This window comes from Caloenas nicobarica, chromosome Z (genome assembly GCF_036013445.1).
Source record: "Caloenas nicobarica isolate bCalNic1 chromosome Z, bCalNic1.hap1, whole genome shotgun sequence".
In the NCBI taxonomy this organism is placed as follows: Eukaryota; Metazoa; Chordata; class Aves; order Columbiformes; family Columbidae; genus Caloenas; species Caloenas nicobarica.
The window spans coordinates 12,088,188-12,106,543 of NC_088284.1; the positions used below are offsets into that span (position 1 = coordinate 12,088,188).

An 18,356-nucleotide genomic window follows, 5' to 3' on the forward strand; every position below is an offset into this window, starting at 1 on the left:
GAATTCTGTTTTGGGTTTAATGAAGAGCTAATATTTCATTTGTAACATTTCATTCATTTTAATTTCTGTTGAACATTGATACAGGAAAGCTATCCTGCAGCTATAGCAGGCAATAGCAGTGTTTTAATAGCCAAAATATTAAGAATTGTGCATTATGAAAAGTATTCCAACATATCTACAGTAGTGGTTTATGTTAGTATGCATGAAGAACATTTGTTAGCATGGTCTTTACTAATTTCATTTCCATCAATTTCATTGCTTCCTCCCATTATATCCTTTGCTGACCTATTAAACTACTTTTCTATCTACTAAAAAGGATTTTTTCTCTGAAACAGAAAGGCATTTGGATTATAAGACCTTCTATATAAGATACTAGGTACATAAACAGCTTTCTAAAATGACCATTTTCATGTGAATGTATGTGGATTAGTCAAGAATAAATTGTGATTGCATTGAAAAAGAAGTGATTTAACCTAAATGGATGTGTATTTGAAATGAATTTGCATGTTGAAACCTGTATGAAAGAGTTGTCTGGTTGGTTTATTGGCAGCTATCATTAAAGAAGGGGAAGCTATAATTAAGAGACTAACTAGAAAATTGGATTGACCTGTTAATAGTGAACTCTAAATCACCTTCCATTTTTTTTTCCATATGTAACTGTCTGAGGACTTATCTTGTGATAAAACAGGATTATCTAATCATTGTATTTAATAATATCACAAGGTTAAAAAAATCATATGGTTTCTTGTAATAAATCTGTTTTTCTGCTTGTCAGCCAGTGAGAGGCTCCCATCTGTTAGTCTTCGTTTTTAACAAGTTTTATGACTGATCTGCAATTATAGTTGTCATTCATCAGTCATTGACAATGATAAGACCTATGCTGTTGCAGAAATTTGTCATGTTTCAGTGCAAATACAACTGTCCGTGAAAATAAAAGTAAAATTAATATGGATATAATGTATCACTACAAATTATTATTTCTGGTAGTAAGCACAGTGTGCAAAATTTGCTCTTAACTCTAAAGGAAGGATGGTACCTACGCAAAATATGTCATAATTAATGGAGGAAGAACAAGAAGTAAGAAGGCCCAGTGTAAATATCATATCCTGGTAATATGGTTTCAGTGGAAGTATTATAATTATTTAAAGAACAAAAAGTAACAAGTATTTCAATCATCCATTAAAGGTGGAGGGGTTAGCATGTGGAAAATCATTTGAGATGAGATTTTATTCATTAATATCTTTCTTGGTAGAGGAACTTTTTCTTCCATCATTCCCCAACTTTTCTTGTAAATTTTATTTAGCTGGATCCATCTTAGTGTAACACAAACCATTTCTAATCCAATCAAAGATGTACAGATTTTTATGCTACAAAGGATTATTAGGTAATTTGATCTGAACTCTTACACTAGCAAGACATTTACTTATGACTTCTTCAACTGAGCCTGGTCACATCTTTAGTGAAAAAAGCCATCCATTTCTGAATAAAAGTAAGCAGATAATGGTTCGGGGTTGGTGGGGTTTTTTTCTGCTTTTAAATGAGCCGTAAGAGTGGTTAATCGCTACTGCTGCTAAAAAACAACAACATTTCTGTGGTATAAACTGAAGGGGTTGGAAGTTTAGAGGATTTGTGGATCTGGTACTTCTATAAACCTCTGCCTCCAAGACTTTTCCTCCTGCTTTGGTTTATCCTCCAGAGCTGTGGAGCATCATAGCTTCTCCCTTTTTCTTCCAGCACAAGAGGGGGGTTTCAGTCTAGCCATGTGGCCAGAACGATTTATGTGTTTCTTTGCTGCTTTGAGTGCCTTGCTGCTCCACTGTGATGTCTTAAGTGGAGACTCTGCCCTTTTCACAAGACAAAGATTATGGGGAAAAGGGAGAATGACCCTAGAAAGGTCAGGCACACCCTGTCTGCATTCCAGCTTCACCTGCCTATGTTCCTTGTTTCTCTTCTGATACAGTTTGGTTTCAGCTTTCAGTCATTGGCTTGTGGTGTGTTTTCTGCATAAAAAGCCCTGTAGCATCTCATAAGTTGTTTCCAGTTTTGGCAATTGAATATTTTTTCTGGTATTTATGTATCAAAAATGAAGATGTAGTGTTGTTGGAAACAGGAGCTATCTTTTTGAACATGATGCAACAGTGTATTGAATTTTAAGATACCACCTAAAGTTGTCTGCTTTGCTGCTGGTGGAGGGTGGTTTGCAGATGCAAACAGGGAAAGAAAATAAATTGTAGGATATCCGGATTAATAGCAAAACCTTAGGGCTTAAACTTCTGTAGATTGTTTTCTTTGTATCCTGACATCCTCAGAACAACTTACTATAAATAATTTGTGTTAATTATTTGTTTAGTTCATGGAATTGTAGAATGTCCTGAGCTGAGAGGGACCCACAAGGATCATTGAATCCAGCTCCTGTCCCTGCGTATGACAACCCCACAGTTCACACCATGTGTCTGAGAACATTGTGCAAATGCTTCTTGAACACTGTCAGGCTTGGGGCTGTGACACCTCCCTGGGGAGCCTGTTCCAGTGCTCCAGCACCCTCTGCGTGAAGAACCTTTTCCTAATGTCCAACCTAACCCTGCCCTGGCACATCTTCCTGCCATTCCCTCGGGTTCTGTCACTGGTCACCAGAGAGAAGAGCTCAGCCCTGCTCCTCCTCCTCCCCTTGTGAGGAAGCTGTAGCAGCCATGAGCTCTCCCCTCAGTCTCCTCCAGGCTGAACAAACCAAGTGACTTCAGCCGCTCCTCATACATCTTCCTCTCCAAACCCTTCACCAACTTTGTGGTCCTCTTCTGGACATTTTCCAGTAGCCTTATATCCTTTTTATGCTGTGGCACCCTAAATCAGTTAATTAGTTGAATAATGAAAAAGTACTATTTCTTCCTAAGAGGAAGGCACTTTTTTTTCAAAGTGGGTTTGGGATTGTTATTTGCTATGTCTATGCTATACACATCTGAGACAATTAGGTGTAATTTGTTCATCTATTGACATGTTAGTGAACACTAAGACATAAACTAGATCACATAAAGACTGAATGTTGTAGGATTCCAGATGCATATACTGGGATCAAACCGTTAAATTTTTTAACCCCAGGGGAATACCCTTAATCATTAACAACTACGTCAGAGTAAAAGGCAGTATTTTAGTTGGCAAACAGAGTGAATTGAAGGAGAATTCTACAATCATAGTTTTGGTAGCTATCATGCTCTAACTTAGTGTACACCCATGTTTATGCTGCTATACAAACTGATTGTCTTTCCTGCCAGTAGTTATCATTTAACATGGTTTAGTGGAGTTGCAGTGAGAGTCATAATGTACATCTCAGTTATCAGTCAGAATATTTTAATAAATAATGTTTTTATTCTCTTTAAAAGAAGAATATGAGAAATGTATAACTGATCACATAAATAAATGAATGTGTAATTCTTGTCATTTAGTGTTTCAAATGTATATGTAGTTAGTTGTGCCTGGAATCTCTCACTGCTTTGCATTGCTGAAAATGCAAGAGTATCAGTCTTTCTTTGGTATTTACGCAGAATATAATTTTAAATGTTAAAAATATTTTCGTATTATTTCCACAATATCATAATACACCCCACTGCATTACCTATATAATTAATCTGTATATGTGCTTAAATGCTGGTTTGAATAGAGATTAAATTGTGTTCAGTTTTTCTAGAACCTAAGTAAAAGTCCCTGGCAAAAACTTAAAAGCTTGAAGGAGTGGGTCCTTCACATGAAGAACTTTTTACTCGAGTAGCTGTTACTCCCTATACACATGGTACTTTGTGTCAGATCATCTTGAAAACCCAAAAACTTGGAATAAAAGAACAGAATATTTCAGTTGGAAGGGACCTACAATGATCATATGGCACTGCTGACTCACACTGAGCTTAATGTCAACCAGCACCCCCAACTCCCTTTCTGTAGGGCTGCTCTCCAGCTACTCCTCTCCCAGTCTGGACTTGTGCCTGGCATTACTCTGTCCTCGGTGCAGAATACAGAATTTGGACTTGTTAAATTTCATCCCATTAATGACAACGCAGTGCTCCAGTCTCTCTAGATCCCTCTGCAAGGCTTCTTGTCCCTCAAGAGGGTCAACAGCACCTCCTAGTTTAGTATCACCAGCAAATCTGCTAATAGTACATTCAACTTCTGCATCCAGACCATTGATAAAAATATTGAGCTGGCCCTAGAATTGAGCCCTGAGGAGCACCAAGAGAGAAAAGCAAGAAGTAGCCAGAAAGAGCAAGATGAATGATTTAGTGTCTAGAAAATCTGTCTTCAAATCAAGCATATTTTGGGCCCCAAAATAGTCAAGAAGTGATCATATAGCCTACATAGGAAGGTTTCTGTCATTAAAGAGATATGTATATGTCAGATAAAGCTGAAAGTTCATTTTATCAAAATTTAGACTAGAAATACTGAACAAAATCATTAGTAGCAAAAGTAATTTCTCTTGAGAAGATTGTCGTAGTAGAATATGATGAAGACTCATTTTAAACAGATCACATGACTTTCTGAGCTTGATGAATCAATTAACATGTTTTAGTGGGGACCAACACTGCTTGGCTTATGCTGTGCAGTAAAAGTGAACACAGATTCATTGTCTTCAGTGGCCGTACTGGTGAAATCTACCTGAAGAAACCCCAGGAACAAAAATCCCACAAATAGCATAAAAAGAAACAAAAGGCATTGAAACAATATGGCATTGAAGAATGCGTGTCATTTGTGGTGCCACTTCTTTAAGTACAGTTACTACTACTTTTTAACAGAATGGTTCTCTGAGCAAATAAGGCCACAAGTTGCGGTGACAAAATGACAGCACTGCAGTAGTGGGAAGGAGCAGCAGGAGGTGTAACTTCAGTGCTATAGTACTACTGTGGGCTGTGCATTTTGGAACAATAACCTAAGATTCAGAATTAGGATTTAAATATGTATGTTGTCTTTGTTGTTTGATTGTACTGTTATGTTAAGAAGGGAGATTCTATGGCTATAGTGTATAGGAAGTTGACCATACTGTGATGATGTTTAAAGCTTGTAGTTTTTAGCATGCTTCATGCTTTTAAAATTTGATCTTTCATGTGTGGTTGGATACTTTTACCACATAGTATTTTCTGCTGAAGCAAGAAGAAAAAGAATATTAAAAGAAAACATTATTGCCATGTAAAAATATGTTTTCTTACATAGTAATTGCCTATTTTTAATAGCATACTTTTTATAAAAAGGCTTGCATAACTAATATTAAACAGTTGTAAGAGAGAAACTGAAGTGATCCCTCACAATTATTACAATAAAATACTTGGCAGTTGCCCTATAAAAAAGGGAGAAACTAATTTGATATGTACAGTAAATTCAAATATTAAGTGCAGTAGTTTTCAGTTTCTGCTACACAGAGAGTGAATTTAGCCAATACTGATAAATTATGCCAGCGAAATTATGGGTAATGTTGTGATATATGAAGTAGAATAGGGAGGGGTCATTAAAAATATCTACATGGAGCATGATAAGTGTTTTGGAAAGTACGGGTGGTGGTTTCCATTGCTTTCATTTGGGCCATTTAATGCAGCTAATTAATTGCATGCCTTTTCTTACTGTCCATCCCATTGTCATTTTCATTGTTGTTTTTGCTTGTCCAGCTCTGCAGTTAAACTACAGTTAGGTTCTAATTTTTTTCTTTAATGCTGTTATTATCAAACTGATCAAAATATCCATTGATATTAAAAAGGAAAAAATGGGAATGGATATGAGAGCATTTGCACATTTTCCTTTGAAGAAATACTACTTTGTATTTTAGTAGTGATGTTTTTTCCTTTTAAAAGGCGAAATTATTGTGAACAAATCTGCTTTTCCAAAGACTGGATCCTGAAGTCTATATAACTCCTGACTTTCCATTTACTTTAACAGCTGGAGATATTCAAAGGGTGCTGCCAGGAGTAAGGATGGTGTCCTGTCCCATTGAAGCTAATGGTGGAAAAGCTATTGAATTATTTTGGTTTGGGATTTGATTCCAGAGTGCTGAAGTTTTGTTTCTAAGTCAATTCTTATTGCAATCTGTGCACGTCTCTTTATGATATAGTTGGAGGGAAAACATACAGAGGCTTTTCTTAAAATTCTCTTTAGGGATGTATTTATTTTTCTATTTTATTAACGATATTTTTGTTGAATCAGGGTTATTTTTGTTACAGTGCAGCTCATCAGTTAATCTACTTATTTAGTTTCCTGAGCAGGTTGGAAGGTAAAACAGACTTTGAGACTGTGATCTGGCAGAACATATGCAAGCAAAATGCCTTTCTGCGCTCATCGGGGAGGTTTGTGTCCACTGAGACTCTGGAATGAGGCCTTTTAGTAGAACATATACTGTAGCCAGGAATAAAGCAGGCATTTCTATTGATCTATAAGCAACCTGTCAAAACTTCTCTGATCAGGCTTTTTTACTATCTCGTCTTGAGTCCTTTTTTTAATGACATCTATTATCAGATTGAAATGGCGATTGAGACACTGCAAAAGTCTGATGGTCTGTCCACTCACAGAAGCTCTCTTCTCAACAGCCATGTAAGTTGTCTCTTCTTCACATACACTCTCTCTTGCTTGTTCTGCATGCTTAGCCTGCCTCTAAATGTTTATTGTATTTTTTTACTACTTTTTGCTCTTATTCTTCTCATCTTAGTTGCTTGTAACCTTCTACTACATCTCCCATGGCTTAATTTTGTCAGATGAAATGTCTTTATGGTATATTGCAGAGTGTTACTTGTTTCCAATGCTCTACACCTGTGTTAAGAGTAAAGTTAACACATTTGACTGTTCTGCGGATTGCAGTGTAAATTTCAAGATAAAGTTCAAACAATTCTTAATTATCTGGCTTGTGACATTTTAAATATTGTCTACAAAGCAAAGTCAATGTACTCCATATTAATTTTGGGGCATGTGAAGAGGAAGAGAAGAAATAAACAGCATGCCTAAGTAATATATTTAGATTATTTTTTGGTGTTTCTTCATTTATTCTGAATAAATGAATTTTATTATGTTTATTATGAAATTGCTTAAGAATCCTAAAGATCCTTCTGATGACCTGGAAAAAAAATGAAAGCAATCTCTTAACTTGACGTACACAAATATGTCTTACGCAGCTGCCTTTTCCTTTGTTCTCACTCTGCAAATCTTACAATTAAGAACTTTCCATATGTGAAGCTAAAAGATATTTGGGTAAAAACTTGATCTCCAAATGTATTGATAAACCCATCATATGTGACTTTAAAGGAAAAAGGCCCAAAGTTAATTTTAAACTTATTATATAAATAGTAATATTGCTTTGTAAGTTACTAGATTACTAGCCTTTCTTGAAATGTTTGGTTGGTTGTTGTTTTGTTTTTTGCTCTGTTTATATTTGTGGCTTTGTATTTTGTATTTTTGCCATGTTGATTAGTTTGTATTCATCTTTCTTCTTTTTACCTTCTCAGCCTTATTATATTAATTAAAATTCATTTATTGTTTTAGAGAAGAAATTTAAGTTTGGTTTGTGATCCTAATGTAAGAATATGGCAGTAGAAGCTGTCCCTCAGAAATCAAATTTAAAATGTATGTTTTAGCAGGTTTGGGTTTGGCGTTTGGATTTTTTCTGCATGGGTCTGATTATGTCAAAGGCAAAACTAGAATTATTTTGTGGAAATTTTAAGCAAACTTTTTTCTCTCATTTGGAAAATGCCAATATTGAAAGAGGAAAATCGTATTACAAGAAATTATACAAAATTTTTACAGAAGGACTTTAAGATTCCACCTTGGATGTTTACAAAATAATTGTTTTGAATATAAGACAGTCTCAAAATTATTATTTAAATAATAATAGATAGTATTAGATAATATCAAAACTATCATTTAAATGTCATTTATTAAAGGCACCGTAACTTTTTTTTATAAAGTGTCAGAAATCTATGTTAAGAATTGGAACACTTGAACTATTTATAAGTTTGCATTTAATCTCATTTTAAAGTGTAGAATCTTGGTAAAAAAACAAGAAAAATTACAAGATAAGCTGCTGTGCCCCAGTAAACTATGTTCCACTCATTCCTGGTCCTATGTACTACTCACAATTTGTCCTAATAATGAGATTCACATCCAACTGCTAAGTCTTGTCGTGATATTTATTTCTTGACTGTGAAGGCTTTTTCAAAATTTTTCTGGTATCTTTAACTCTGTGCAAAGAAAAAAAAAATCACGTATTTTTGTGGCAATCAGTCTTTCCTAGCCTTGGTCATTTTGGAAGAACTTAATCCAGCTCAAACTGAATGAATGTTTTACCTGTTTTTAGAGCAATGCTTATTGTCTTTGAACTCAAGTAAGGAGAGTATGGAGAAAGTTCAAGTTTGGTCTTAATCAGTTCTTGATTTTGACTTCTAATGGTGTAGCATTTATTTAAATAATTTGGTTTAATAGGTTTTAAAATAGAATTCTAAATTATGTATTTAATTAACTTTCACTTTACAGATGTTACATTAATTAGTGGGAAAATACTAGTTTGGAGACTGTGATTTTCCCCTTTGATACTTCCATGAGGTTTTTAAAATTTTTTCTTTACCTAAATTCATCTGTGCTCATTTTAAGGAGTTTGTCATTTCTCTGCTGTTTTCTGTTATTTCCTGATTTATTTCTGCATGAGATTGACTTGTTTAGTTAATTGATAGTTGAATGTTTTATAAACATTGCAGCTTAATTGCAGTCATAGTCAGTTTAACACGTCCAACTCTGTAAATATTTCATACCTTTACCCATCTTACCCATACAGTATGGTCAATACTACAAACGACAAAGCCAGGATTCAAACCTGAACAACTCAGTTTTAGAATTATATTTCATCTTGGTAGAAAAATAGGGGGGATTAAGTTGTTTACAATAGTTTTCTAATGTTTGGAGATAATTTTCCTTTTAAAATCATGTATTAACTGCACTTTTTCTTTCAGGCTATAATCTAGCAAGTAATTACTTAAAGCCTTTGCTAGTAGGTAACTCCACCCAGGGCCAAATTATTATATTCCACTTATCTTTTGATTTGTTTTATTTTGTAGGGGGGTTTTTTGTTTGTTTGGTTTGTTGGTTGGTTTTGTTGTTTTGGGTTTGGTGGGGTTTTTTGGAAGTTATGTTTGAAGTAACATCTGTTAGAAATTCATATCATTAATGAAGTGCACTTAAAGTGATTCATAATAGGTTAGAAACCATCTGGAGGAAAATGTCTTTAATGCTACACACAGAACTTAATTGGAAAGTAATTATTTTTTTGTTCGTTAGTATTTTGGGATTGACAAAGCTTTTCCCTTAAGGGAAAACAGAAATACTTCACATTCCATATCTGTTCTGATTAAATTAGAGATTTAACAATATATGACAAATGTTATATAAATAGGTATAATGTAAATATAGATGTAATAATAGACTTTAAATATACATATAATGCAACAGTTGAAAGATAGAATTACTTTTGTTTCTAAGCCCAGACAGGCTTATGTCAAGTCATTAGTGAAATAAGTTTATTACATTCAGATAAAATTTAATGTGTACAATTATGCTTTTTCTTCAGCTTTATTTCAAAATGGCAGATACTCAATTTGAAAGCAGTTGTGACCGTTAAGGCTTTTAAAATAATGATATGATAAACGATATATAGAGGATGAACTGTACTTTTTCATTTTGATTATTTGAAATGAAAAGTTACCTGCAGAATGAGCTAAATATTATGTGTCTTATACCTGTGTGACTTTCTAGAGCTTATGTTTAAGAACCATGGAAAAGTTATGGGCATATTTTTAGCAACAACCAAATATAGAAATGGGGTTTGAAGGGTCTAGACTAAAAATCGTAGTAAAGTTTTTTGAGTTTGCATTGGTGAATTTCTCACTGTGACTAAAACATAGCTATAAATTCAGTATACTTCTTATCATCTGTACTTTAGTACGTAACAGTTTAGTAATAAAGGAAAGGTCCAGACTGAAACATTTCATGACTGTTGCACACAGAAATATTCATGTTCTCTGCATAAGTTACACTGAACATGGATGGAAGACAACTTGTGCACTGCTCTAACACAAAATAATTCTGCAAAGGAATTAACACATAGGCCATGTATATCTTTTATTGTCACTTAATTATTTGTGTTTTAGTTATACTAGTTACTGCTTTGCCGAACGAAATTGAAAATTATTGTGCATTTCTGTGAATATCTAGCTCAGCAAAGTTTGTAGCAAGTCTTGAAGAGGCAACGTCCTCGGTTTGCATTTTCAATGGATAATTGAATTAAATCCAGAGTTTTGGTAAGATCTCTAATCTTAGCAAGCTTCAGTATTCACACTAATATTTTGGTAGAAATACTTATGAAAACAGGGAAATAAAATTTAAACAGAAGCTGAAATTTGTGAATCATTCAAGCTATATCTAAAGGAAAATTTGAAGGAACTGAAACCATGGCAAGTACTGAGGAAAGACAAGGAAAATAGTAGCATATCCAGAACAGTGGAACTGAAATGTGTCGTCAGCCTATATTATTTTTAATCTATTTTGTCATTCCCCTGTAATGTTAAAGCTAGTATATTAAACTGTCCTTTGTATTTTTTGTATATTAGTGACAGCTGGAGTTGTTTCATGAGTGTGCACTACTTGGGAAGTCCAATAATGTTACATAAATGTCTTTTCTTGCATGTGTCTAGAATTAACTACCACAATTACATGAAGAGGTTAATATTTTTTCAAGAGTCTCTTCCTCCTGGAAGTCAAAGGCAAACAGGCTACAACAGAACAGGATTGTACACCTAATGCTTATAAATGTACCAGTTATTTTCAATGTTATCTAGGTTGCTCTTTGACTAACATGCAATAGCTTTTTGTGTGTGTGTATTTGAAAGTATAAAATATTCTGTTCGGTTAAGTGTCGTAACGTTTTTTTAACATCAGGCAAAGAAAAACAGTAAAATATTCCAGGTTTACAAATACGTTAACTAATTATTGTTAGTCCAAGTAGTTTGTTTTCTGCAACTGATTTAAATTACACTCACAATTACTTTATTTCTTTGCAGTACTAACAGTTTGTCTCCAAAGCATAGATATCTTTATCAAGAATTGGTGTGTGGTACTGAATCAAAAATATTTTGAGAAGTGGACACTTATCTGAGGTCACAAGTGCAATGAGTTCTGCTATTTCCTGGTAATTCTGAAGACCCTAAAGCACTATGGTATAGCTAGCATTTAAGGAATGTCTGAAGAAGAAAGTCATTGTTTAACAGACCTGAAGAATGGTTTCAGAGCTGTCATGAGTTAATGCTGTATGGCTAAAATATTTTTAATAAAGTAATAATGATTTTGTTGTTGTTTTGTGTGTGATATAGCTTCAGTGGCTTTTAGACAACTATGAAACTGCAGAAGGAGTGAGCCTTCCAAGAAGTACCCTTTACAACCATTACCTGCGACATTGTCAGGAGCACAAGTTGGATCCAGTCAATGCTGCCTCCTTTGGAAAACTCATACGGTCAATCTTCATGGGATTACGGACCAGAAGGCTTGGAACTAGGTTTGTGTTAAAGAAATCCTGAACTATAATAGAAAATATAAGTAATAGTTATGAGTAAGAAATTTGTGTGCTAGTAAAAAAATCAGTAAAACCTGTATTTAAATATTACAGTGGTTTTCTGTCAGTTTTGTCTGTTAATGTTGAACAGTTTTTTGCTTTTCCAGATGTTATTATACTTTTACTTCTCCTGGTTTTGACTATTTACGTTGTTTACATTTTGACAAATACACTGGAGATTTTGATCAACACAAATGTGGCTTGTTGTTTGGAAATTACTAAGAATTGTGTTTCTCCATGGCTAGATAAGTCGTATTTACTTTCACTTTTCTTATTCAAGTGGATTAGAAGTTAAAATTCTGGATAATATTTGTTTAAGAGAGTGAATTAATTTCCCGAAGTGGTAAAATGACACCCATGTAAAACAGGTAGGAGAGTCAGGCCTGATTTGTGGGTTTATTTTCCAGTCAACAGAAATTATAAAGTAAATGTAATGTAGTAGCATAAAACTAGTGTGACTGTTCTTTTGATTCTTGTTATTTCATAAAGGGGGAACTCCAAATATCATTACTATGGGATTCGTGTCAAGCCAGACTCTCCTCTTAATCGACTACAAGAGGACATGCAATATATGGCTATGAGACAACAACCCATGCAGCAGAAACAGAGGTAAAGTGTGAAATGAACATGACTACTCATTAATATTTCTAGTTCATAAAGACTTAATTTTCTTTACATGGAAAATCTGAAATTCTGATGCAACTTCTGTTCAGCTTCTCTGTTGTGAAAAAATAAAATTTTGCTTAGATATCCAGTTAATGTCACTGAAGTTAGGTCAACATGAAAGAGTAGTTGCCTAGAATTTGTCATAATTTGCAAAAAGTAATAATAATTGAGATATGGGATGAACAGACTCTTCTTAACTATCTTGAGTTCTAATTCCAAAAGCTGAAGAAAAGTAGCAAGAGCGTGAATTTCAATTTTTGCTGTTTTTTTCCATTACATTCTACTCACAAGCTGCTTATAAGAAAGTGTATGATGTTCCAACAAAACATAGGAAATTTTCATTGAAACTCATGAGCCACTATTACTTTAACTTATTTATTCATACTTATCTAAACCGGAAAACTGCAAAATTTTCTAACAGACACAAGCACTTTTAAAGTCAAGTGTGATGATTCCAGAACATTTTTGTCTCATCGTAACATGCTAATTATAATAGTCATTAAAAAAAAATAAAAATAAAAAAAAAAAAAATATATATATATATAAAAAATTATTCCATGATCTAGCCTGTTTACTTCATTACAGACACTCTCTAGCATGTGACAATCATGAGCTTTCATCTATTCTTCCCTATTTGTAGCCTTACTTTTTAATTTTAGGGTAGTATTTGGTCCTACAATGTCAAGCTTTATTCCACATTCTTGAAATAAAAATGTCTGTATATTTTGCTTCAGTAATTTTAAGTGAAATTGAGATATGCTTGTCTTTAGGGCATTTATAACAATGTATGTTTTAAATTGTATTTCCAGAAGTAAACCTCCAGCTTTCCAAGATGACTTCAAATATGTATTTCAATTCTTGCACACAATGATTATAACTTTTTGCTTCATTTATGGGAGCTGAACGTTCAGCTTTTTTAAAAGAAATTAATAACTAAATTGTTACCTACTGTACACTATAGCATACAGCTAACACATATATTGTTGTTCAAACCAGAAATTGTTAATCACTACTTCCTATAGATGTTTACATATTAATTTTATGTAGAAAATAATATGTATTTTTCTACTGTTCTCTCTTCTGTATTCTCATGTTTCCTGCATATACTGTTCAGTGAAACATGACCTTTAAACCAAGCCACTGTGAGTCCAAAGCGTCAAGTAGATACAGATCTTTTTAAAAGGGGTTTGGGTCTATGTATGACAAATAAGCTAGGCATATTATAGTGGTATTATTTTTGAAGATAGAGAGCAAGGTATCATACTCCAACAAATACTGACATCTGTAAAACTGGGCTACAAGTTTGTTAAGACATAATATCCTAAAATGATAATAATTGAACTTATATGATAAACTACTGAACAACTTCCTAATGGAGTAGTTCAGAAAAAGTCATGCTCTTTTTCTTCAACTAGCACAGATATTTTGTGTATAGTATGGTTATGATGCTGAGGTGATTGTGGCTTAAACTAGGAAGTTCTGCTTAGCCTTCCAGATTAGTTGTATCTCAGCAGTGCTTATTGGACCAAGGGGAGATGTTTTAAAAGCACACACATGAAATTTACATTCCTTAGATTTCTTTACAGTTGTACGTTATTTGATTTCAGGTATCCGTGCTTTTATTGAAATATAGCCTCCACATTATTTTTGAGGCTTTATGATGTATGCACAACAGTATACTTGGAAGTATTTTTATTTTTTTCAAACATTTGATCTACACACAAAAACTTTCTGATAGCGTGCAAATGCTTCTCAGGTATTTCTTTGTTACTTACAGGTTTTGTATCCTCAACAATTTTTTTAAGCATGTGATATTCTTCAATTTTCCTATAGTTAACAGCTTTAGTATGTATTGCCTGTGGTGTTGCAAGCTGTTTGAATCAACTCTTGCCTTTTGCTAATTTTAAAAGCTGATTTTTTTCCCCTAGGAACACCAATCGCAACATTTTATTTGCACGTAGTAGTAAAATGCTTTGACATACTTTACACGTTGTTATTCATAAGTTCACCATTCTGTTATGTAGTTTGGTACATTAACTCACTTCTCATGGATGTCAGTGAACTCCTAGTGGTAAATCACAATATAAAGTAAAAATAAAATTGAAGTGAATCCTTAGAGTGAATAGCTTGGAGTCAGTTTCTTTCAAGGACTTCTATAGTTTTTTTTCTAGCCAACCAGAAGAATAGAAACTTTAATTTTTAAGAAAAAGGGAATATATTATAAGTTGCGTAATAGCATGAGTTTGATCTTTCAGAAAAATACTAAATTCTGAGACTTAGAGTAAAATCCAAATAGTAGCAGTTTCTAACGATTTCATATGTGCATTTCAAAGCAAGCAGGCATTTTATTATAATTCCCCTTCCCGCTTTATCTTATTAATCAATATGGATTGTTTGTTGCACATGAATTTTAGTCAGGAAGTTATTAATCTGTTCTGCAGTGAGAAACTTCCTGTTTCTCTTAAAGAACATATTTCACAGTTGGACTATAGAAGTCAGTGAAGTTGTATTCTAAATTAACTGCAAAGTGAGACCAGCGTATTATTCAGTGCTATTTCTGAATTACCCAATTCCGTGTTGTGATTTCAGTGGTTCAGTGTTTTGGTGGTTTTGTTTGCTTTTGGGTTGTTCTTTGGTTGGTTGGTTGGGTTTTTGGTTTGGGGGCTTTGTTGTTGTTGTTGTCTGTTTTTGTTTCGTTTTGTTTGTTTGTTTTACTTTCATAGATTTGTACAAATTGAGAAATGTCTGTTGTTAACTTAAGGCTTCACAACCTTTTACTGTGTTTGTGCTAACCTATATATTCTAAAATCTAGAGAATTTTAGAAAATTTAACTCTTACCAATTAGGAAATTGTAACTATTTTTTCCATGCACCAAAAGTGGCTCAAATTCAATTAAAGAGTTATAGAGAGCTGTTCGATGTCTAAACTGCCAAAGCTCTACTTCTGCATAGAAGACAGCATACCTAAAATTGTTAACCACTGTCTGCTAGTGCTTCTTCTGAAGCTCCTGAAAAATATTTTTTTCTTTTCTTTCTTTGTTTTTTGGTTTCATTTTGCAAGTGATTTTCTAATACTGTTGAAACTAGCTAACTCTGGTGATGAGTTACCTGTTACAGTGCCAGAACTAAGAATTTTGCCCAGTGTATTTTGTATAAAGCACAGTGGAGTAAGTAGGTGGATAATCATGATTCCTAGCACCAAAGGATTAAGTTGGCTTTTATACTTTAATTAAAAGATTTTTTGCATAACTGAAAAACTCTTACAGTACTGTTGCTTTATGTATTCAAATTATTTTGAATCCTCTTTCAGGAGCTGAAGAGTCAGTAAGGTAATACACTTTGCAGAAAGTATGGGTTTAGATTTACGAATATTTCTAGGAGTTGATCTTTTGCCTGGTATTTTTAATTACAATGTATAATGAGAGAGAAGTTAAGAACTCTTCCCAGATGAACTGCCTGGATTGCAGGTAGATTTATGAAGTAATAACAAGTGCATCCAGGAGAGTTCAGTGCTACCATGATACCAGATATGAAATTTTATTCTTTATTAAAGTTGATTAGAGTTTCACTATTGACTTAAATGGGCATAGAATTTTACACTGGACCATTACAGAAAGTGAAACTTGATGCAAATGTGCTAGAGATAGGATAGGCATAGGTGTCTTCTTTTTTCCCCAAACACTGAAATTAAAGTTATAAAACTATTTGTTATTTAGGACAGGAGTCTTTCTGTTGAAAAGTATATTTTCTGACTGTCTTTTATTATTGTATATTTAGATTCATGGCTGGAATGCCCAGAATATTGAGGGGATGTTTTTCATGGGAACTTTCTTTTCAACTGAAACCTCAATAATTACATGAGACAAAGCTGGTTTGTGTTTACTGGGGATGGGGGGAAGAATGTTCTGAACCGCTTACACTGCTTCTCAAAGTAATACACCAGAACTGAAATGACTTGTCACATTTCTGAAGTTAGCATGGAGTTTTGCAGTTTGCACAACAATACCAGTTTGAGTATCGTTGAAACACACTTCATTGAGCTTTGAGTTTTCTCTTATTTTCTCTGCCAGTGGCTACAATTCTTTTTCTAAAGTGCAAAGTCTCCCAAGATATTACCATTAAGACCCGGCACAGAGTAAATTCTCAGTTGTGTTGGAAGTGACAGGTGTGAGCTTCAACCTGTCAAGACAACACTTGACCATCCAAACCAGCATTCCCATTTGTAAAATTGTGTGATTTCTGTCCTCTATAAAAGGCTCTGAGAATTGACTAGTGAAGAGCTTAGATTTTCAGGCAGCTTTCTCAGGCCTTCTATGCTTATTAGAGTTTGTTGGATTGCAGCAGTCTTTCCTATCCTCAGACAGTATTGTTTTTTCTTAAGGTAATGAAACATTATTTTGTAATTACATAACTATTGGGAAGTCAATCTGTTTGGAAAGGCAAAGATTTGATTCCTTTTCGTGTAAATTAGCTGGTCTTATGGTATGCTGTTCCTAAGCTAAATTCCACAAGAAATTGGCAGTGGTGCTATTAATATCACCTTTATGAATTCTGTAATTCATTCTTAATGTTGTAACTCCCCTTAGTAATGGTTTCTTCAGTTATTTACAAAATAAAAATGTGTAAATTCTTTTGTTACATTTCCACAAAATTTCATTTTGAGATGCAGAAGTCAGTGAACATAGGTTATGTGATCTTATTTATCAGGAAGTGAACAGAAATGATAATTTTGTACTTGATATTTTTGTAGGTATAAGCCTATGCAGAAAGTGGATGGAGTTGCAGATGGCTTCACAGGAAGTGGTCAACAGACAGGCACATCTGTTGAACAAAGTGTAATTGCCCAAAGTCAACATCATCAACAGTTTTTAGGTATGAAGGCAGGTTGTACACTGCTCTATAAATAAATAAGATGAACTTCATTATCACTGTGAATATCAAGTCACACAAGGACAGTAGTTGCTTATAAAGTTATCGTGCCCTCTTTAAAATTTTTACAAAAGAACAAAAAGACTTAAATTACATGTTCTATATTGTAAGCTTTATGGAATATTTACTATGCATCATGTAAGTATAAAGAGAAAAATATGAAAATTCTGTATTTGTGTGATGTATTTAATATTATATAAATCACAATGCAGTTGCTGTGCAAAGTTATATTAGACACGCATATCGAAATTCCTGAAATGATAGTTGTTCCCTGTATATGCATTACAATGCATTTTATTTAATAAGAGAGGAACAGTGGCATTGGATTACCATTGCAGGTTAGCCATCCAGTAGGCTGATCTGAAAGTGAGCTGTAGTGTTATAGGTGGAAAGAGCGAAATAGTTTCAACCAGTACCCCAAAGTTCATGTTTAAAAATGTCTAACTTGTGAATGATCCAGCTAAGTATATATTCTCAGTAATAGAAAGAAATGGTGATTCAGTTATTTGTTTATGTATTATAGAAAGACTGTGTTACTGCAGAAGATGTAGACTTATTTGGTTGGGATTTTCAAGCACCAAATCCTTTGGCCTAATTTTGCTGTTATTGAAATTATTGCAAACATAAGTGTAGCATTGAAATGTTTTGAATCTTCCTTTCCAGGTACATTTCAGTTCAGCATTTTTCTCTTATATCAGCTTGCATCTTCAAAACTTTTGTGCCAAATAGTAAAAGCACACATTGGCTCTACTTGAAAGTCTAGTAAATTTCAAATAAAAATGTATATTGAGTCTACTAAGCCACATCATACCTGGCTACAGAGAAACTCTTCAGTTGAACAAGAAAAAAAAAAAACTGTTCAAGGATTCGTCTTTCATACACTGACATAGGTGTTTTCCCTCATCCTGTAATATTCTGAATATATGTGTGTTTGCTTTTCTAAATAGGTATAGTATGTATATGGCATCTTTTTAATGTCTTCAATAATAATTTTTTATTTTGTTTTGGTAAAAAATACTGGCTGAATTTGTTTACAAATTTAACATGCAACAGGTATTAAAAACTTTTCTTTGAACATTATGACTTTTTGGAATTTATTTCATTGCATCATCCTTAAATTTATTCTTAATCTGTGACTTGCACTGTTCAC

General features: G+C 33.6%; 1 protein-coding gene across 3 annotated transcripts in view; it reads left to right on the forward strand.

Moving 5' to 3' along the window:
- RFX3 (regulatory factor X3) overlaps nt 1-18,356 on the forward strand; it is a 112,522-nt gene that overhangs the window by 80,265 nt on the left and 13,901 nt on the right. For 2 of the 3 annotated variants that reach the window (XM_065655889.1, XM_065655887.1), the window contains exons 5-8: nt 6,484-6,558; nt 11,373-11,554; nt 12,101-12,220; nt 17,028-17,149. In XM_065655889.1, the coding sequence (XP_065511961.1) occupies nt 6,484-6,558; nt 11,373-11,554; nt 12,101-12,220; nt 17,028-17,149 (499 nt within the window). The remainder of the gene's footprint in view (nt 1-6,483; nt 6,559-11,372; nt 11,555-12,100; nt 12,221-17,027; nt 17,150-18,356) is intronic. The other variant, XM_065655888.1, reaches the window with a different exon arrangement.